This window comes from Cynara cardunculus (assembly GCF_001531365.2).
Source record: "Cynara cardunculus var. scolymus isolate 2C chromosome LG 3, CcrdV1, whole genome shotgun sequence".
Classification (NCBI taxonomy): Eukaryota; Viridiplantae; Streptophyta; class Magnoliopsida; order Asterales; family Asteraceae; genus Cynara; species Cynara cardunculus.
The window spans coordinates 29977027-29999103 of NC_037530.1; the positions used below are offsets into that span (position 1 = coordinate 29977027).

The window sequence follows — 22077 nt, forward strand, 5'->3', positions numbered from 1 at the left end:
ATTGGAGTTCATTTATTATGATTTGAATATTTATGGAATATGAATAGAGTTTATTAATTATGATTAATACTTTATATTAGGAAACAATTAATTGATTAAAAATTGAATGGTTGAKATGARRGTTGTATAGGGTGTAGGAATGACAAATGGTGTAGAATAACTTCCCTCTATATATATATGTATATATATATATATATATATATATATATAAGTGTACAATAGATACTTAAACTAAATTGTTATTATAAATAAAAATCAGGGAAAAAGAGTAAATAAAGAATGAAAAACCAGTGAGGGAGGGCAAAGTTGTCATTTTAGTCACTTCTTCAGTTCCTTGTGTTGTGTCGTGGGTATCATTGGATTTCCTCTATCTCATTATCATCTTCTTTCTTCCTGCTCTCACACCCAGAGACAAAAATGGCGCTAAGCCTATCCAATTCCTTCCTCCATAGAAACTCTCCTCCTCCAGCGCTATCCATGAAAAAGGTCTGCACTCCACGATACACCCTTGTTTCTCCCTTTTTCAAGCTGACGCCTTCACTTTTCTCTCTTATCAGGTGGCTACAGCCGTTTCCACAGATCAACCGCGATGGACTTGCCGGAAGAAGGACATTCATCCCGAATTCTACACCGATGCCAAGGTTTACTGCAGCGGAGAGCACGTTCTTACCACCAGCGGTACTAAGAAAGAGTACGTCGTCGATGTTTGGTCCGGCAACCACCCATTCTATCTAGGTAGTCGGTCCGCCAACCTCATCGATGCCGATCAGGTGGAGAAGTTCCGTAAGAAGTTCGGTGGAGTCGGTGGTTTGTCGCAGTTGATGGAGATTCCGACGCTGAAGGGTGAGATTATCATTCCACCTAAACGGAAGGGCGGCGCCGGTAAAGGCAAGAAGAAATAAGTAGTTGAATGTGTTTGATTCACACTCTTGGGGGTTTAATTCTATGTAGTGGTCTTCAATTTGATACATTACTCTTCGATTATACATCCTGTCTGATTTGTGAATTCATAATTCAGCTGTCATTTGCCTTTCCCCTTGTGAGAAAATTCAACAATTTTACATTCCATTGAAACCCTAATCCCTAAAATTCTTCATAACCGGTGTACAAACTAGCACATTCATATCAACCTAAACTTACAACTTGGGGTTGTGGAGATTCAAATGATATCATTGGGCGAAAGGCCACTTGTTAGTAGTTACATTTGTTAAAATTGCAGGTTATAATGGTTAGTTGCTCATTGTGGTCTTGGTTGCTGGGCTACTGGTTCTTTTATGTCATTCAGCCAATTCTTGGATCAGAACCCTGGTTTTTTTTTTTTGGCTTTTAAGCATGGTCTCATATGAATCTATCAGTTTTTATTAGCCTGTTATCAAATTTGAGTAATGAAATCCTTTTCTTCAAAGTGCAAATCAATCTGTTTAGAAATTGATCTAGAAATCCTTTTCTTCATAATTGTTGTTTCTGATGGTATTCATGTGTTTATCTGGTGTTTTATGATTGTATAAATGGCTATAAGTAGTCTTGCAATGAGAAAGAAAAAGTATTGCAATGTTGATGGCTGGGTGCACCACTGTCACGAGTCAAGAAGCCCTGCTCGTGACCAAAAGTGGCTTGTTCTTTAGCTGGAATCTTGCTGAGTTGATGTGCCTTGAGGTAAGCTGTATTTGCAAGGGATCCGTATTTCATATATCACTGACTATCTCTTCTTTCTGTCTGAATTGTTACTTATTGCTTCTATGTGCTTAATGGTATAAAAGCTTCGTATGCCAAGTACTTCAACATGAGTCATAGCACATTACTTCCTCCCCCTAGATCTTGAATATTGGATATGATGGAAGTAGGGTTGTTTTAAGAAGAAGAAAATGGCATCGTGATCTGCATTGGATCTTGATATCATGAGCTGTATAAAATGCTTAATCATTGTTAGATTTTGTACTTGTCTTTGTTGCCTCATTCGACCCCTGTGAAATCCCCGTATGGTGATGCTCTAGGGGTGCAATTCTTCAGGGGTGTGGTGGGATGCATCTTTGGCTGTATTGCTATGACCATGAATACAGGGACACAGAGCGAAGCTATTTTCGTCTTCTTCAAAAACTTGGGGAGATGAAAATTCACAAACTGTGAAGTTAGAACTCAGGATAAAACTAAAAGTAGAACTTGATAGAGATAAGATTGTTTTATGTATACATATACACTATGTATGAATCTGTGTTATATATATATATATATATCATATATTTAGTATCTTAGTTATATTGTATATGACCTTTTTGGTGAAATTAGAGTTCAGCTATTGGAAGGAAGCATGACACATGACATGAACTATTAACTATGAAGGTCCCCCTATTCGACGTGGTCTAGGTCAACGCCACACAAATCTAGAACCGGCAAACCCCTCGCTATGAGAGGTTGGCATGACCACAAGGGTTTTTACACCCAACAGGAATCAAACTTGCGAGTAAGTGGAATTACCCTTCTTATTGACCTATGGTTTGCCACCAAGTGACTTGAGATCAAAAGATGCATTTTTGTTCCGGTCAATCATCTTCCATCTCCGTAAAAAACAGGACAAAAAGTTTTTGTTGTGTCATGTCCCACGTACCAACGCATCCTTAACATGCCTTGCTTGCCCATGTATATTTTTCACCCATATAGATGTTACACTGCAACATACACACAAAGTGATAAAACGATTAACTAAAAGTGATGAATTCTGGAACATATTACCGACCCGGTTATAGAAGGACCGGTTACGAAAAGGACAAGGCCCGATTGGGACCGGTTTTTGGCCATCACTATTACCGGGTAAAGAAGGCAGATTGGTTTTCCCATATCAGCCCAATATAACACACAGGGATTTGGGATGAGGTTTGCATGATGAAAAAGGTTTATATTACATTGTATTTTAATTATTTTAATTTTATTTTCAAGAATCAATGAATAAAATTTGTGGGATCACTTTGAAGTTTATGTTTGGTACATGATTGAAGATGAATTTTGGTTTATAAGTCTATGAAATAAGGACGGAGAAAACTGATATGATAGAGTCGTGGACCTGTATTGTCCATGACTGTCGATCAACTTTTTGGGTCTAGCTCGACACAAGCCCTCCTAACCACTGCTTCAATCACCTTTTTGGGGTTGAATGAAACTGAAAGCCCTACTCATGTCTTCAATTTTAGGTCTTTAATCGTTCCTCTAATCCCTTTTTGGATAATATCTAGAAATGGAACCCTAGGCTAGTCGTGTCATCAATTTTACGTCTTTAACCAGTCATCTTATCTAGCCCCTCTTTCTTGAAACAGAATGCCATTGATTTTATCTGAAATATTTCTTTCAGTCTCTCTTATTTTACAGGTTATTATATGCCACTGATTTCATTTTCATAACCGTCCTTTTTTTCCAATAATTTTTTGAAAAACAAATTGAATTCAACACAGTTCACTTCACTTCACTATAACCACCATCTTTACACAAAATAGGAATATGTAATTAAAACATGAAACCCACCTATGCTCTCAATTCCAATCTTGCCCATTCATAATACCATTAATTAAATCAAAAGATAACCAGATACGTGTCAGAATCATAAATGACGATTATAGCCTTTTTAGCCCATTTCTATTACTTTTTGATCACAAGCTATACTAATTAATCATGCCTTCTTTTATCTACTTTTTTTTTTAATTTTAAAAACTTAGAAGTTGAGGGTAAGCATTTAATTAATATATTTTAACAAAATAATTGATTCACTTTTAGACTTTGTATGCCGCCATTTCTTCTTCATATGATTATTTCAACTACAACATCACCATCCATAATATCTAAACACAAACACAAAATCTCACCTCATCATCAAAATACTATAATTTATATTATCGGATAAGATTGTAGTACATTAAAATATGTATCCTATGCAACAATTTACCTGGTAAGTACTTACCAGAGTAAGAGTCGTCACCTTCACTTACTGGGTAAGACCCTCCATCCTTATCCATCACTCTTACCGGGTAAGCTTCTTGGCTCTTGCCATGTTCATCCAGTAAGGAAAATTGTCCAGTAAATACTTACCGAGTAAACGTTTAGTAAACGACTCCTAAATAAATAAAGTAAGTTAAGTTTCAATGCAAGAAAATGGATATGGTATGAAGCTTGTTACAAAAGTTAATAAAATCTTTTAAATTTATAGAACAATAATTTCACGTCTTTGTTAATATAAAGTCGAGAGTTAGACAACCTTATAAATTCTGTTCTTAAGAAACAATAAGGGTGCGTTTGATTTGCGGGCATGTAATGAAATTGGAGAGGTTTGGATTTGAAATCCATTCCAATCCAGTGTTTGGTTTGTAAGATTGTCGGTATTTGAAATCCAAGGATTCTTTTGAAATCCCATGACCGATAGATTTGGAAATCCTTTGGAAGGGGTTGGTATTTCATATCCAAATCCTGTGAGATTTCAAAAAATTGCTTCCTGACCTAACTTTAACCGTACTGCTTCCTTCCCTCTGGCTTTCAACAAAAAACGAGATCCCTACTTTCTGATGCTCTCCTCGTTGGTTGTAATTAAAAGTTTAGAATCGATAAAACGCCATTAATTTGGTGGTTCCCGATTTCGACGGCCTGGTTTTCACCAAATCTACAGATGTGAAAACTAGGAAAACGCCGTGATGGCGTTGGCGGTGAACACAACAAAAGCCATCGTGTACGCCAGATCTTCAGACGGGTTAGTGAATTTCTGGGAACGACCAAAACATACGTTGGCTCACTGCGGAGTTGTCAGAGGTTACAAACAAGCATTTTTGCATATCGTCGCCGTAGGGAGCTTGTTGTTTAGTGGATCGTCGGACAAGAACACATGTGTGTGGCAGAGGGAAGTCGGCGGCTTCCATTCAATGCCTTTCAGCTAGAGGTGATCATTTGTGGGCCTGGGCCAGGCTTGGACTGGTCCTAACTTTTTCTTTTTTGTCCAACAGGCCTAATATTGTAAACTTAAACTTTTTTTTTCGGGCTTGACAACTTGCCATTGCCCGCCCTATAAAACTGATTGGGCTTGTTCACGGACTAACATGCCTAAAAAGTGTAATTTTTAATTAATAAATGTGGAACAAAAAAGTAAAGGAAAAACACCTAGGCAATTAAAACTTTAAGGAACTACCGACTCTATCCATTATTGATCGATTATGACTTTTGACATAAGAATGCTAACAAATATAATATTGAGCCTTTTGGGTTCTCAAGAGAAAACACAGAGTCCCAACTCTCATACTATAACTTTAATAAGTCAATTTTAAAATATACTAATTATAATTTTAATAAATGGTAAAAAAATATTAATTATAAAATATAAACGGGCCGAGAGGGCCTGTCCATATTTATTTTTACATTGTTCTTGTCCGCCCGTTAATTTTAACGAACAAACCTAGGCTCGTCCTTTTTTTAAATAATGGTTGTCCAAGCCCGTATTTTTAATGGGTCGTCCACCATGAACAGCTCTACTCTCGGCGTTAACCGAGCACACCGCTCCATTCAAATGTTTGGCAGTGACGATGAGAATAGTGTTCGAGAATGGGTGGTGTATAACGGTAGTTTAGATAAGTCGGTGAAACTGTGGCGAGTGGCAGAATAGCCATGGAAGTAGTACCTGCCATCGTAATTAAATCCCAATCCAAATCCTACAAACCAAACACATAAAGGGATTTCAACACCATTCCAATCCGATCCCTACAATCCAAATCCCTCTATGAAATCCAAATCTTTCAACAATAATCCTGCAAACCAAACGCACCATAAGTATTACCACCAAGTTGGACAACCTAACAAGTTTTGTCCTCATTTTTAGGTCACTTAACTTTATCCCAACAACTTAATGTCACACGTTCATATAAAACGTTAATTATCTTACAAACTTAAAGTCAAATTAACGTGTACATGCTATAAAAACGCTCGAATCAAACACAAACGAATATAACATAACTTCAAAACATATAATTTTTTAAACAAAATCAAATTAATTAAAATTACAAACAGTCAACATTATGAAATAAATAAACCAATCTTGAAAACATGATTAAAGTCAAAAGTTTGTAAACTTTGTTGAAAAGTCATCATCACATTGCAATCTTTTGTTAAAACATATATATCACAGTAGATTGCAAATTGAGTCCTTTATATCTTTTTTAATTGGGAGTTCACAAAATCTAAATGTTTAGATTTATGATACATGTTCATACGAGAATGATACATATTTAAGAAAATAAGAGAATGACTGAATCAAATGTGATTTTACACTAACATCACGAATGAAATCATATGCGATTCCTGTGACTTACTTCGCGACCTGAGGTCGAGGGAAAAGTCGCCCGTGTCCCCTCTTTTTTGTCCGTTAATGTAAAATCACATTTGATTTTATACGACAACAACTAATTGAGTGCTTTAAAATGATTTTGTAATAATGGATAACAAGACCAACATGTTGTTCACCTAATAGATTTTTCTAAGGTACGATAGCAAGAGAGAACTTATCTATAACAAAATACAAACTATAATAATGACCCTTTTGTAATTATTACATTCGAGGTGGCTGATCTGTCATTTTCAACCAACCATAGGAATGGAATTAGTAATTTACTCGTGGAATTATGTCGACTATTAATTAAAAAGATAAGGACAAAATGCATAAAATAACAATCTACTTTCATAAATTTCTTTATTATAGCATTGTACTTTCAATTTTTCTTATTACAGCAATGTACTTTCAAACTATTTTTTATTAGGACATTGTACTTTGAAAAWTTTACCCATTATAGTATTGGGTAATCTTTTGATTTAAATTTACCCATTATACTAGGTTTTCATGCCACCTCATTGTTTACGTAGGCTGTCCACATGTACTGTAGTGATATGTTTCTTACTACATCATTGTACTTTCAAAATTATTTTATTAGATCATCTACTAGTTCTTATTAAACACTGTATTTTTAATTTTAATATTTAAATATTTTACATGTTATTTAATAAATGTATTAAATGAATTAAAAAAATTCTAAATTATTCATTAATATACCAATATCAATAAAACTAGTAGAACACAACTTATCTCGCTAACATTTTTTTAAAAATGTGTTTTTTGAAAAAAAGGAAAATAAGAATTGTTCTTTTTTTACCAAAAAATATTATCTTTTAAAGAATATATTATATTTGTTTAAACACTTTTTACTTGACGGATAAATATATTAAATTAATTAAACTTTTTTAAATTATTTATTAATATAACAATATTAAAAAATTGTAGATAACAATTTATTTCGTTAATATTTTAAAGAGAACTTTAAAAGATATTATTTATTTGAACAACATAAAATAGGAAAAGTTACTTTTTTTATAAACAAAATATATCTCGAAAATAATGTTTCATATTTATTTAAAAATATTTTACTCTAAAAATATTTAATTTGAATGCAACTTAATAAGAAAAAGTAAAAAAAATTAAAAGTTTTTTTAGATCATAGAAATGAAAAATGAAAATCATTAATAATAATTTGAAATAAGTTTTTATTTTAATTTTAGTTAAGTCATCAAAATGATGTGDCATCYACRTCACCYYATTAAAGCCACACAAGCAAAAAAGTCAAAGGGTTAACCGGTTTAAAAGGTAACAGGTTACCCATTGCTATTATGGGTAGATTTTTTAAAGTACAATGTCTTAATAAAAAATAATTTAAAAGTACATTGCTGTAATAAAGAAAAACAAAAGTAGAATGCTATAATAAGAAATTTTATGAAAGTAGGTTGCTATTTCATGCATTTAATCCAAAAGATAATTACTAGTATATAACATTAGTTTTTTTTTATTAACCTGGATATCCAACCCGCTATGCTAGCCGACTAATTCTAGGACGACCACCTGCTTTGCAGATAGCCCGGAGTCACTGCATTTGAACCTCCGTGGCCACAAGGGGATTTTTATTCCTCCTTGGTTTTGAAACTGAGACCTCCTGATACTTTTAGAAAATTATTTCGTAACTTATTATAATTGAAAAAAATTACATGATAATAAGTACACAATTATAATTATTCCTAGTACATACATCCAAACAATCTATTAAGCATGGATCCATGTTTTTCTCTGAAGGTTACAAACTAGGGATTAACTGTTATTCAACAATTAAACTTTTTAGTTTAATCGATCTTGTATTTAATTGAATAATTTGAAATACATTATCATATGAAAATGTCATCAGTTCAGTTCATAATATCCACATACACACACACACACACACACACATATATATATATATAGAGAAGTATTCATATGAAAACCGCCCTCATTTGTGTAAACCGTGCAAACCACCTTCATCTGTCGATTTCATTGTTTAATCTTATGAAATTTTTTCATGAAAATTGTTTAATCTTGTGAAATTGTTTTATATAATACTTTTTTTGATGAAGTTGTTTCATATATGGTTGTGAAATTGTTTCATATAATACTTAATGAAACTGTTTCATGTATTTCTCTAACATTAATGAAACTGTTTCATGTATTTCTCTAACATTAATGAAACTGTTTCATGTATTTCTCTAAAATTAAAATAATGAAGATAATAATATCTATGATTAATACCCTCCACAATAAAAATGATTAATCAACCTCTCATAATTACAAAAAAATGAACAAAATGAAAAATTATGATTGGTTGAATGCGGTTTGCATGGTTTGTACAAATTGAGTGGTTTGCATTTGATCGCTCCCCTATATATATATATATATATATATATATATATATGGAGAGAGAGATATGGATGATTAAACGAGAACAAGGTCAACATAAAAGAACACGATAATGATCAAATCACATGTGATTTTGCATTGAAATCACATGCAATTATGGAACACGATTAATGCATGGGTACACTTATGCCTTGGCGTATGATCTAGGCTGCGGCGTAATCACATATGATTTTACATGTAAGTTTAGTGAAAACGCACGCGCTATGACTGTTCTCATGTTATATTACTTGTTAATTGTTCTTGTTTAAATCCGTCTCTTTCTCTCTCTCTCTCTCTCTCTCTCTCTATATATATATATATATATATAGGCCTATTCAAGGAGAACTGATTAGTTGGTGGTAAATGTGAGATCCAATCTCAACCACAAATCAACAGATAAATTAGGAAATTAATAATTATGGTAGTTTGAGTTAAAATTATAATTAGAGGGAATTTTAAGTATTTTTAAAAAACTCCTCTCTCCGACCTCCAATCTCCGGCCTCCGATAAATATTAATCCGGCAGGTACCAAGTAATCACAAAGATACACAATGTAATACCCATTGTGATATACTGTGATACAATTGTGATACCAACTATGATACCAACTCAAACCTTAAAAACAAAGATACACAATGTGATAMCCATTGTGATATACTGTGATACCGATTTCACCGGAGGCCGGAGATTGGAGGTCGGAGAGAGGAGATAATAGTTTTTTAAAAATAACTAATATTCTCTCTAATTATAATTTTAACTCAAACTACCATAATTATTAATTTCGTAATTTATCCGTTAATTTGTGGTTGAGATTGGACCTCACAGTTACCACAAACTAATCAGTTCTCATTTGATTACGCCCCTATATACATATATGAGTCCGTGTGTGTGTGTCTTAAAGAGAGAGAGAGAGAGAGAGAGAGAGAGAGAGAGTATGTATTCATGATTTACGTATGTGTGTATAAAGTTTACATGTCTAGAAACTATTCTAAGTTAACAAAGTTTAAAATTATTTAAAGAATTTATACATTCCGATTCTTTTTGCCATTTATTCTAGAATATAGATGGAATGACGAAGTTTGGGATGAGTTAACAAGTATCATGGCAGATAAAAATCTCATGTCCCAAATTCTCACATCCTGTTTATGTCCAACAATCACAAAAATACACAAAATCAAAGAAATCATGTGATATGAATTAAATAAATTTAAAATAAATAAAAAACGATTTATCATAATTTCATTGGTTGCGAATGAACAAGACTTGAGATTTTAGGTTCTCACAAACTTGATACTTGTTTCCTCTTATGGTTTAATTTTCACAAACCTGAACTCAACACTTGTTTCCTCTTATGGTATAATTCTCACAAACCCAAAAGACCCGTTGTCCACTCGCATTGTTTATAAGCCCGAGAAGATATCATTTTGCTCTTACGGCAAACTCCATGCGGATCATCACAGTTTCACGATGTCCTGCGCTGTTCCTATATGTATCTCGGTATATGACTCCACATATATAGTCAAAACAATAGTCATGCAAAACTTAACTTCAAAAAATATACGGATACACGTATGGTATACATAAAATATGGAAGACATTAATCCTAAACATATGAAGCCTGAAGCATGTAACATTCTTATACTATTTGCAATTACTGAAACATCACAAATGAGTATATCCTAGTTTGGGAAGATCTCAAGAAATCTGACATCAAATTTGTGTAGACTAGGTTGAACTTTCTTGCATGCCACCTACACAAACTAATACATGATTTCAGAAGCCAGCTTTGAAAATGAAATAGCCGTGCCAAAATGTGCTAAAAAGGCCACATGATTTCAAAAGTTAGTTTGTGCTCGAGTTCTGAACTCGTGTCATGTCACGTGTGATACAAAATTTCACAACTGACTTGCAACTCACCTATAGTTTCAGCTGACACACCATCTCTGCAACCTTGTATGCAAGTTCACACAACTCATGTCTTAGGGTCGCCTAAATCTACTAGATGCCAACTTTGGGAACTAGATGCATATTCCAACCTAAAAAGTCCTCATTTTCTCGTACATAAATACTCTTGACATGCACGACTATCCATAAACATTGATATAACTGGTTTTTGTTTCATGTTTTCAATAGCAACACACCCAAGACTTTGTTGGACAACTCAACAGCCTTACGGCCTCATTCTCCACATTAAATCCTTTCCCAGTATCACATAGTACTGATCGAATGATAAAACACTTCAATGTAGAATCCATATCTTGAATCTAATGATTTTAGCTTGAAACTTTCTACACCTACTTCATTCCCCAACTCTCTCTCCTTGAATTGTTCAAACAAATGTTCTACTTCAATCCACAAGTTCATCTAAATTCCAAATCAGCCCTTGTACTTGTTTACTTACTTGACTTTATCAAAAATCATTTATTTAAAATTAAAAAGAACAAAAAAAAGGATGAGGTGGGATAGGGGACAAGTGCTATAAGCCAAAGGTTGGCAACACCCACACGCGGGGGCTCTTTATATAAATAATACCCCTTTCTGTCTCCTAACTAATTTATATGTAATCATTTTTATTTTTAATCACCAACAACTTATAATTCACTTCTCAATTTCTTTACTATTTAAATATTTTTTTTTCCTTAAAGAAAAGAATTTTGAAAAAATGGAGTTCAAATATATATATATATATATATATACATATATATTTATATATATATATATATATATATATATATAAAGGTGAGTTATTATTCAACCTTTACATTTGTACAACCAATACAACTCAATCTCAACCGTCCATTTAATTTGATAAATATATAATTTCATAAAAATTTTAATTGTTTTCGAATATAAAGTATTAATCATAATTAACGAACCCTAGTCATCTTTCATAAATATCTCAATTGATTGAGTTGCATTGGTTGTACAAATGTGATGAGTTGTATTTGAAACGTACTATATATATATATATGTGTGTGCGTGTGTGTGTGGGGTATATTTCAAATGCAATTATGTCAATTTATACAACCAATGCAACCTAATTAATTGAGATATTTCTGGAAATGATGAAAATTCATTTATTATGATTTGAATATTTATAGAAAATGACTAGAATTTAATAATTGTGATCAATACTTTATATTAGGAAACAATAAAAACTTTTATAAAATCACATATTTATCAAATTAAATGGACGATTGAGACTGAATTGTATTGGTTGTATAAATGTAAAGGGTTACATAATGAATCACCTCTTTTTCTCTCTCTCTCTCTCTATATATATATTGTATATTTTGATAGCATAAATATCTTTGGAAATTAACTTCATTTACCTATTTATGGAATTACTAATCAATTTACGAATTTCAGTTGAAATTAAATGGATTTGATTTCTATAAATAATTTTTTAAATCTTTTTTAAGTTTAGATTTATTTGGTTTGTGTTTATAATCGTAAATTCAGACTCTATTGACAAATTAATAAAAAATCAGATACCAAAATAAACATATTTAATTTGAAATATTTAAAAAAAAAAAAACAAAGACTTGACAATAATATTGTGGTTATTAGGAAGATATAATTTCAAAGGATCTAAATGCCCTATAAATGCGTACCTTCCCGTTGGCGGCATTCCCATCGTCCCCCACCCCACACCTTCTTTCAACATTTCTTGAAACACACACTTGAAAGTGTTGTGCGCGTGTTTTTTGATCCACTCTCCACTTTCAATTCCGACACCCCCAATTTTCCGGTCATCTTCCTCTGCCGTTCTGAGATAGTAACTCCGATTTCATGCCACTTACCTCTTTCTATCCATTTCTTTTGTGACGATTCACTCCTGTAATTCGCTTAATCTTTCAAACGGTTTTCGATTTTTGAATACTTGAGTTTGGACAAGTATGAATTCGTATGGTTTTATGGACAGTATTCAAGTGGAGAAGGCCAATGCGCTTGCTAGATACAAGCGGTTTAACAACATTTCAAAAATGTTTAGATTGATCGAACTTTTCGTCGCCGTTGCTTTGATTTCGTGGTCGTCGACTCGTCTTTCTACAGTTGTTAAAGTATCCGGCGAGTATCTGTACGCCTCTTTGTCTTACGTATTGAATCCACACTTCGTTTTTCTTGTCGGAAACGTTATTGTTGTTCTTTGTTATGTGCTCTCCGGTCACACGGACGTCGGTCACGAATCTGCTAGTCCGGAAATCTCCGACGATAATAAGTATAGATCTCTGAATCATCCTCATAAAACAAACGAAATCTCTTCCAATGCAGATCTGGTGGAAGAATTTCCGGATATGAAAAAGGCAGCCACCGAAGAAATTCAAGATACGGTGGTTCGTTATGAGAATCCGATCGTGAAAACCGAATCAGAAGCGGCGGCGGCGGAAACGGCAATCAAACAGGCTGCGAAACAGATTGAGAGATTTCAGCGGACACAATCGGCCAAGTTGAAGCGAGAGATTTCAATGAAACCTGAGAGAGAATTGAGGAGGTCAGTGACAGAGAGGCGGAGGAGGTCTGTCGTCAGCGCGGACGACATAGACTCAAGGTCGTCGTCACCGGTGGAGAGGCTGAGCAACGAAGAGTTCCGTCTTGCCGTTGAGGCTTTCATCTCGAAGCAACAGAGCTTTCTGAAGCAGCAGACCATGGTTGAAAACTCATATTATCAGTAATTATTAATAATTAATTATTAATATCCATATTAGTGAAGGAAAAGTCACTGTTTCATCTCCCTACTTCTTAGATTCTCTCTTATTTTGAAAAGGAAAAGGAATCTTTGTATATTTTAGGAAATAAATATTATTCTACTTTCAAAATTATATCGTAATTTTATTTTGTATCGACTTAAATTATAACTTGATCTTTATGTTAAGGTTTATGATTTCAAATATGTTTGATATACGGGATGTTTGAGATTGTTTATAAAAATAATTTATTGATTTATTCCGATTTAACACTGGTAATAAGCACTTTTGAGTGTTTGGAGAAAAAAACTTATACCGGTGCCAAACCGGTAATAAGAAGTTTTTGAAGAACTTAAATCATTTTAACTTATAATTAGTTAAAAAAAACTTTTATAAAAAAATATAAGTCATTTCAAATAAACAATCTCAAACACCCCCTTAAAGTAAATCATGACTATCATTTAAATTGCATATGTTGTTATCCTAACTTTTGGTTCTAGATACATTTGGCATGGGAATAGGGCGGGATGAGACGGAGACCTCAATTCCCGTCCTTGTCCCCATCCCCGTAGGGGAATATAATCACATCATCATTTTCATCCCCAACGGGGAACGGGGATCCCAACAAGGAAATGATGATTTTTTCCCTGTTTATTTAAGTTATTTTAAATTAAATATATGAGAGACCATACATGTTTAAATCTCAAACATTTTCAATAACCTAAAACCAAAATGAATTTAATTTAATACAAAAAAAATCACAAAGCCATATAAGAACTAATAACTTAAAACAAAAATCAATTTAAACAAATAAATGTAATAATTAAGCAGCTTTTGAGTATAAAGTCGAAGCAATCCAAAATACAAACAAATAACATATTAGAAAACAAACAAATTAACAAACATATTAGAAAACAAACAAATTAACAATGTTACAACTCTACTGTGAGTATTGAGTAACAAAATTCACGACTTCACAATCTTCAATGGTTCAAATTTCAATTCTTGAGTCTTGAGTTCTTGATCAAACAAAATAGAAGTCAAATCTAGGTTGGTTGAATCACTTGGTTGATGTCTTGATGATGTGCGCCGAAATCAAACCATGGATTAGAAAGATCAATAGATTGATGGAGTTCTTGAGAGATTTCAAAATTTGGAGACCGTCAAKATCAAATGTGTCGATATGTTCAATGGTTTAATGGTTTTAGTCGTCGATTTTGATTATGTTAGATGTTAGGCTTAGAGGTATATTTGGGTCATAGCCAATAAGTTAAAAAAGTTTGGCTTGCTAATATTAAAATAGATATATATATATATATATATATGTATGTATATATGTATGTATATATGTATGTATGTATTTGGCGGTCGGTTTGGTCCAAATCGTCCAAAAAAGGTTTCAAACCGCAGACCTGACCAAATCGCCCGGTTTTACTATTTTCCAAACCAGACCAGACTGGCAGACCGCTCAAACCGCCAAAAACGGTCCGGTTTGACTTGATTTGAACGGTCCAACGGTTTTTTTGAACACCCCTAATATTTACCCACGTTTAATCTCCAAAACTTTTAATTATTTATGTATTAGTTAAATAGTAAATTTATTTTAAGACAAATATAAAAAAAATATAAAAACTTATTTTTAAACGAAAGTATATTTGTGTTCATTATCTTACAAGATGCTATACGTTGTTAGTTATGACATCCATTTATCAGAACATAAGAGTTCAAAGTGTGTATGTCGGTAGACAAAAATTATATGAAAACGAAAGATATTTTGTTTTGGTTCCTCTTTATTCGAAAGAACGTGTTATATTTTTGATGTAATTAAGGGAATATATTATAGTTTGTGATTATAAAACAACATATTATAATTTTATAAACAAAAATATTATTATTCTTTTTATTAAATATTCTTACTTGAAATGTTTTTTAATAGAGATCAAAACAGAGTTTTTGATAGTAGATTTCCCAAAAAGAACCAAAACCTTGTATCCGAACTGTACATAATGTCAAGTATGATTTAGAGTTGCAATGCATTTTTAATGACTGATAAGTAATTGGTGTTTTAATACATGTATTTTTTTGATATAGTTAAGAAATGTTTAATAGAGTAAATTACATTTTTGGTCTTTATTGTTGTTATTTACCATCAATTGTAGTCTCACTTTCAAACTAATTACAGTTTTAATCACTATGATTGTCAATCTGTTTCACTTTCGGTTTCTCTGACTAACTTTTGTTAAAAAAAAGAAGTAAACTACAAATTTGGTCCCCTAGTTTGTTGAAAATAACACTTTTCATCACTACAAATTTGGTCCCCTAGTTTGTTGAAAATAACACTTTTCATCTCTGCAGTAAAAATAGATAAGTTTAAAAATAGTTTTATTTAAAAGTATTAAAATGCATCTCATTTAGTAGATTTTTTTTAATGGCCGTTAAAGAGAGGGACCAAATTTGCAAGAACGAAAAGTATTATTTTGGCATTGTGAAGACCCAAAATCCGATCTTTATCTTAACCTCAAATCATTAATAAAATTCAACCTTAAAAATTGAAAACTTACATAAAATACTGGATTGAAACAGTTTAAACATAAATCACAAAGGAAGTCTAAAAATTTCTTCTGATCATACAGCAATTGCTTAAACCCATAACTAACTACTCTTCGTCAAGATAAGTCACGACTAGACTTCATTTCAAGTCTATCCTCTTCACGCGTAGCATGGCACTACGCCCTCTCTTTGCCCTTGCTACTATTCCCATAAGTGTAGTAACCTGGTTGCATTTTTTATTTTGAAAAAAAACACGAGTTTGGTGAGCCTAAGGCCCAGTGAATAAACGATTTACACACAGTTCATAAACTACCGAAAACATGAGGGGGGAAAGGACTATATCACACAGCATTGCCTGGCGAACTTCACACAGCATGTTCGCTCTTACGGCTTAACAAGCTTCACACAACGTGCTTGTTTTCATGATTAAATCCTTAGTACAGTCCCCCCAAGTTTCCCACACAGCATTTTATCACAGAAAACACGTTCACACAGCAAACATATTCATAAAATACAACAAGCTTGCAATTTAACAGAAACAGATATGCAACCCTTAAAAAAATATCACATAAACTCACCGTGATTGATAGCTTCGAACGTTTGTCTGATGAACGTCACACACACAACTCTTGATTATCGATTCTCTGCTTTCGCCTTCTAGCTCTTGAATACCTTTATTTGCTAGTAAGGAACCAATCTCTAGCTCATCACCTCTATATATACTCTTCGTAACCTCCTTATGAATTAATTACCACTTAATTGGTTGGTTACAAGGCAATTAATACCATTTTAAAAAACCCAATTTATTCCTTTATAGCGGTTACGATTCTAGGCCATAAATAGTTCTAACAGCCAAAATAAAAAAAAAAACATTAAGTAAGATTCTCAAAAAACCTCAAATAATATTTTAAGTTATTACAAACTCCCCCCTTAACAAAATTTCGTCCTCGAAATTTGCTTTATGTAAATAAATGAGGGTATTTTATTCTCATCTCACTCTCTGTCTCCCACGTTGCCTCTGGTCCCTTATGATGTTTCCATTGGACTTTGACCAAAGGGATTTCTTTATTCCTTAACTTCGTCACTTTTCTATCCAAGATAGCTTCTGGCCTTTCTACGTAGCTCAGAGTCTGATCCACCTCTATATCTTCCAGAGCTACCTTAGAGCTCTTATCTGCCAAACACTTTCTCAGAGTTGACACATGAAATGTGTTATGGATGCCTTGAAGCTCTTCAGGCAATTCCAGCTTATATGCAACCTCACCCACACGTGCTGTTATTCGATAAGGGCCAATATAACGAGGCCTCAGCTTTCCTCGTTTCCCAAATCTTATTATGCCCTTCCAAGGCGAGACTTTCAACATTACTCTGTCTCCAACTTGAAACTCTATTGGTTTTCGCCTTTTGTCGGCATAGCTATTTTGTCTATCTTGAGCTATTTTCAGCCTTTCCCGAATCTGCTGAATTTTATCAGCCATTTTCTGCACAATTTCTGGGCCCGAAAGTTGCTTTTCGCCCACTTCATTCCAGCACAGGGGTGTTCGACACTTCCTCCCATACAAAGCTTCATATGGTGCGACTTGGATACTCGCATGATAGCTGTTGTTATAGGAGAATTCTATTAAGGGAAGATGACTTTCCCATGACCCTGCAAAGTCAATAGCACATGCCCGCAACATGTCTTCCAGCGTTTGGATGGTCCTTTCACTCTGACCATCTGTCTGCGGGTGGTATGCTGTACTAAGCTTTATTTGAGAAACCAACTTTCTTTGGAAGCTTCGCAAGAATGTAGATGTAAATCGACTGTCTCTGTCGGAGACTATTGATAATGGAACCCCATGTCGGGTTACAATCTCATCTATGTACAACTTGGCTAATCTGTCCATTGAGTAGGTCTTTCTAATAGGCAGAAAGTGGGCAGACTTGGTGAGTCTGTCCACTATTACCCATATCGCATCAAAACCTCTTGGTGTTTGGGGTAGTCACGAAATCCATGGTGATGTGGTCCCACTTCCACATGGGGATCTCCAAAGGTTGAAGTTTACCAAACGGTCGCTGGTGTTCAACCTTCACTTGCAAACAGGTCAAACATCTCTTAACATAGTGAGCTATATCTTTCTTCAACCCCGGCCACCAATACGATTTTCGTAAATCCCGGTACATCTTATTATTTCCAGTATGGATGGAGTAACGGGATTTATGGGTCTCGTCCAAAACTTGGCTACGAAAATTTCCCAAGTGAGGAACCCAAATTCTACCCTTATAACATTTTAGTCCATTACCATTGTTTTCCAGCAATGGACTAGCCCCCACCATCCTTTCCTTCCTTATGTTTTCTTCTACCAAGGCCTCCTCTTGGATTTTCTTCAGGTCTTCAATCCAGCTAGTGGTGACCTCCATCCTTAGAGCCTTAACACGTAGTGGAGTACCCATTTCTTTGCGGCTTAGAGCATCAGCTACCACGTTGGCCTTTCCGGGGTGGTATAAGATCTCACAATCATAATATTTCAACAACTCCAACCATCTTATTTGTCTCATATTGAGATCTTTCTGATCAAACAAGTACTTAAGACTATTGTGATCAGTAAAGATCTGGCACTTTACACCATAGAGGTAGTGCCTCCAAATTTTTAGTGCAAATACCACCGCTGCCAATTCCAAGTTATGAGTTGGATACCTCCTCTCATGCTCTTTCAACTGCCGGGAGGCGTACACGATGACCTTCCCTTGCTGCATCAACACACAACCTAGACCCAGCTTAGAAGCATCACTGTAGACCACAAAACCTTCAGTTCCTGCATAAACTGAGGACTGGTGCAGAGCTCAACTTTTCCTTCAAGAGTTTGAAGGCCTCATCTTGAGCTGTCCCCCATTCGAACTTAGCTCCTTTCTTAGTAAGAGCTGTCAAAGAGGCAACTATTTTTGAGAAGTCTTGAATAAACCTTCGATAATAACCGGCCAGACCCAAGAAGCTTCGAATTTTAGAAAGGGGTCCGGGGTGGATCCCACCTCTGTATTGCCTCTATCTTGGCTGGGTCGACCTTTATTCCCTCTTGGTTCACCACATGACCGAGGAATTGCATCTCTCGTAGCCAAAACTCACACTTGGAGAGTTTCGCGTACAATTTTTCCTGTTTCAGTAGATCTAAAACGGCCCGTAAGTGTTCCTCATGCTCTTCCTTGGTACGTGAATATACAAGAATGTCGTCTATAAAAATGATGACAAACTTATCCAAATATGGTGTGCAAACTCTGTTCATCAAGTCCATGAACGCTGCAGGTGCATTAGTCATTCCGAATGGCATCACCAGGAATTCATAATGCCCATACCTCGTCCTAAAGGCAGTCTTGGATACATCTTCATCCTTTACCCTCAGTTGGTGATACCCCGACGGTAGATCAATCTTCGAGAAGTAACTTACACCCTGAAGTTGATCAAAGAGGTCATTAATTCTCGAAAGTGGATATCTATTCTTGATAGTCACCTTGTTGAGCTCCCGGTAGTCAATGCACATTCGCATTGTACCATCCTTCTTGTTGACAAACAGCACTGGAGCTCCCCAAGGTGATGTACTAGGGCGTATGAAACCCTTGTCCAATAGATCTTGCAATTGAGTCATCAGTTCTTTCATCTCTGATGGTGCAAGTCGGTAAGGTGCGCGGGCAATAGGTGCAGTTCCAGGTACCAGATCAACCTGAAACTCCACCTGTCTTTCTGGCGGAAGACTGGTCAGGTCATCCGAGAAGACTTCTGGGAAGTCTCTTACCACCTTAATATCTTCCATCGCACTCTTCTCCTTCTTAGCGTTGATCACATATGCCAAATAACTTTGACATCCTTTCTTTATACATCGTCTGGCCTTGAGTAGGGAGATCATGCTAGCCTTCCTATCCCTTCTATCTCCATAGATTATTAATCTCCCACTACCCGGTACCTCAATCTGGATTATCTTCTTAGTACACATGATTCTGGCTTGGTTTTCAGTTAACCAGTCCATCCCGATTATTATATCAAACTCCCCTAGTGTCATAGGGAGCAGCTTAAGTGGAATAGAACTACCATCTACCTCTATAATGCAGTCATCATATTCTTCCTTAATCACTACCCTATTGTCATCAACAGTTTCTACTTCTAATGCTGAACTTAGAGGCTTAGCTACTTTATTCAAGTTGTGGCAGAAAGTAGTGGATACAAATGATTTATTCGCGCCAGAATCGAACAACACTTTTGCATGTATAGAATTAACCAGGAAGGTACCTGTTACCACATCCGGGGTTTCCTCAGCCTCGGCTGCAGTTACTTGGAACACCCTCCCTTTTGGTCTTAGTGCTTCTGGTCGTCGTTCCTCTCTTTTCCCACCTTTGCTTCCTACTTGAATGGCCGTAACATCCTTCTTCCTTTGCAGGCAGTCTGCTTGCACATGATTGGGTGACTTGTAGATGTAGCATAATCTCTCTCTTCGTTCCATTCTGCAGTCTTGGGAGAAGTGTCCAGCCTTCCCACACCGGTAGCAGACCCTGGGCTTAACCAGACATTCTCCTCTATGCACAAGGTTGCATTTAGGACATGGTTTTCCCGATTGTCCTTGCCATACCTTCCTTTCCGAGTTCCCAGCCTTTTGTCTTCGGGCTTCGTTGTTTGAACCCTTCCATTTCCTCTTCAGTTGGCCCCGCTTGGATTCTTGGCGGACCATTTCCTTTTCTCTAACTTCGGCTGCATTCACAACCTCTTGGAAAGTAGTTGGTTTCATGGTGAGGACAAACTCCTTGATGGATGCTTTCAATCCCCATATGAAACGCTCTACCCGTCTCTCCTCAGTAAAGACATAATGCTCTGAGAATCTAGCCTTCTCTGTGAAGCTGGTCGTATACTCCCTGACCGTTAAGCTTCCTTATTCTAACCTCAAGAATTCTTCTTCCAACTGTTTTACAGCAGTTCTTGGGCAGAACTTCTCGTTGAACAGCACCTTGAACTCATCCCATGACGTCCTTGCTACAACCTCTTCGCCCCTTAGGTTGGTAATTATTTCCCACCAGAATAGGGCTTCAGACTTCATCATGGAAGCAGCATAAGTCACTTTGTCTTCCTCTGCACATTTGCTAGCTTTGAAGACCATCTCTATCTCCTTTATCCATCTTAGGGCTGTAACTGGGTTTGGCTCACCCTGAAATGGTTGAGGGTTTGCAAGCTAAGAAAGTTTTGTAGCTACAACCCCTTTGTCCCGTGCTAGTATTGACAGGACTATTAGCTCTTGACCTTTCTCTATGATTGGTGTTGCTAACCACTTCTCTTACCACGCTAGCTTCACTAGCCTCTTCATTCCTCTGCGCTGCCTCTCTTACTTGTGTTATAACAGCAGGCAGAGCAACTTGCAGAGCTCTGGACACCTCTTGAGCAATGAGGTCCACAGGGGTGGTGGTCGCTGCCCGTGTGCGACCTCTGCCTCGGCCTCTGCCTCTGCCCGATGCAGAGCTCTCTTGTATTGAGGGCTCTGGCTCGCTTTGTCTTGTTTGCGATCTTCCTCTGCCTCGTCCTCTGCCTCTAGTGCTCGCGGTCCTCGTGGCCGCAGTAGAGGCTGGTATCACCCCTGGTACAACAGGGGTAGCCCCGACCAGAGGTGTTTCCTCTGCTTCGGGAGCGACCGATAGAGTCCTTCTCAGTCATTGAGACATTCCTTCTTTCTTAACTATATGCGTATAACATATATAAATAACTATTCTTATACACAACTTAGCATTCCACAACCATTCAACAAGATTTAAACACTAACACAAGTTTATTTCATTCCATAATCATGTCAATCGGCTCACACTTAACAAGTTTAAACTAAATAAAAGAAAACACTGAGATATCCCAGCTCTAGGCTACGAACTTATTGCAATAAAACTTAGCCACACTGTTGATCCTCTCTCTCAGTGATTTGATGATAATCCCTTTTTCCTTTCGATGTATTTTTGTGTCTGTACTTTCGGTTCCAGCGATCATACACTGAGCTTGTTCAGTGATCGCTGAAGAACTCGCTTTGTAATTCATTCAGAGACAACGATACTTCAAGAAAACAACACTCA

The 22077-nt window shown here is 35.6% G+C and overlaps 2 protein-coding genes and 1 pseudogene across 2 annotated transcripts; 2 read left to right on the forward strand and 1 right to left on the reverse strand.

The window, feature by feature from the left end:
• Positions 1 to 267: 267 nt before the first annotated feature.
• On the forward strand, positions 268 to 1089 carry LOC112509615 (50S ribosomal protein L31, chloroplastic). Its single transcript, XM_025114667.1, has 2 exons — positions 268 to 486; positions 558 to 1089. Exons 1-2 carry the CDS (start codon positions 418 to 420, stop codon positions 900 to 902), a joined length of 414 nt encoding a protein of 137 aa, XP_024970435.1. The 5' UTR covers positions 268 to 417; the 3' UTR covers positions 903 to 1089.
• Positions 1090 to 12669: 11580 nt separating this feature from the next.
• On the forward strand, positions 12670 to 13446 carry LOC112509130. Its single transcript, XM_025113994.1, has one exon. It carries the CDS (start codon positions 12670 to 12672, stop codon positions 13444 to 13446), a length of 777 nt encoding a protein of 258 aa, XP_024969762.1.
• Positions 13447 to 16967: 3521 nt separating this feature from the next.
• LOC112509131 lies at positions 16968 to 21125 on the reverse strand (annotated as a pseudogene).
• Positions 21126 to 22077: the final 952 nt, after the last annotated feature.

Coding starts and splice junctions, on each gene's coding strand:
- LOC112509130 (XM_025113994.1), top strand. CDS start 12,670: ATGAATTCGTATGGTTTTATGGACAGTATTCAAGTGGAGAAGGCCAAT.
- LOC112509615 (XM_025114667.1), top strand. CDS start 418: ATGGCGCTAAGCCTATCCAATTCCTTCCTCCATAGAAACTCTCCTCCT. Junction 487..557: donor CAGCGCTATCCATGAAAAAG/GTCTGCACTCCA, acceptor CTCTCTTATCAG/GTGGCTACAGCCGTTTCCAC.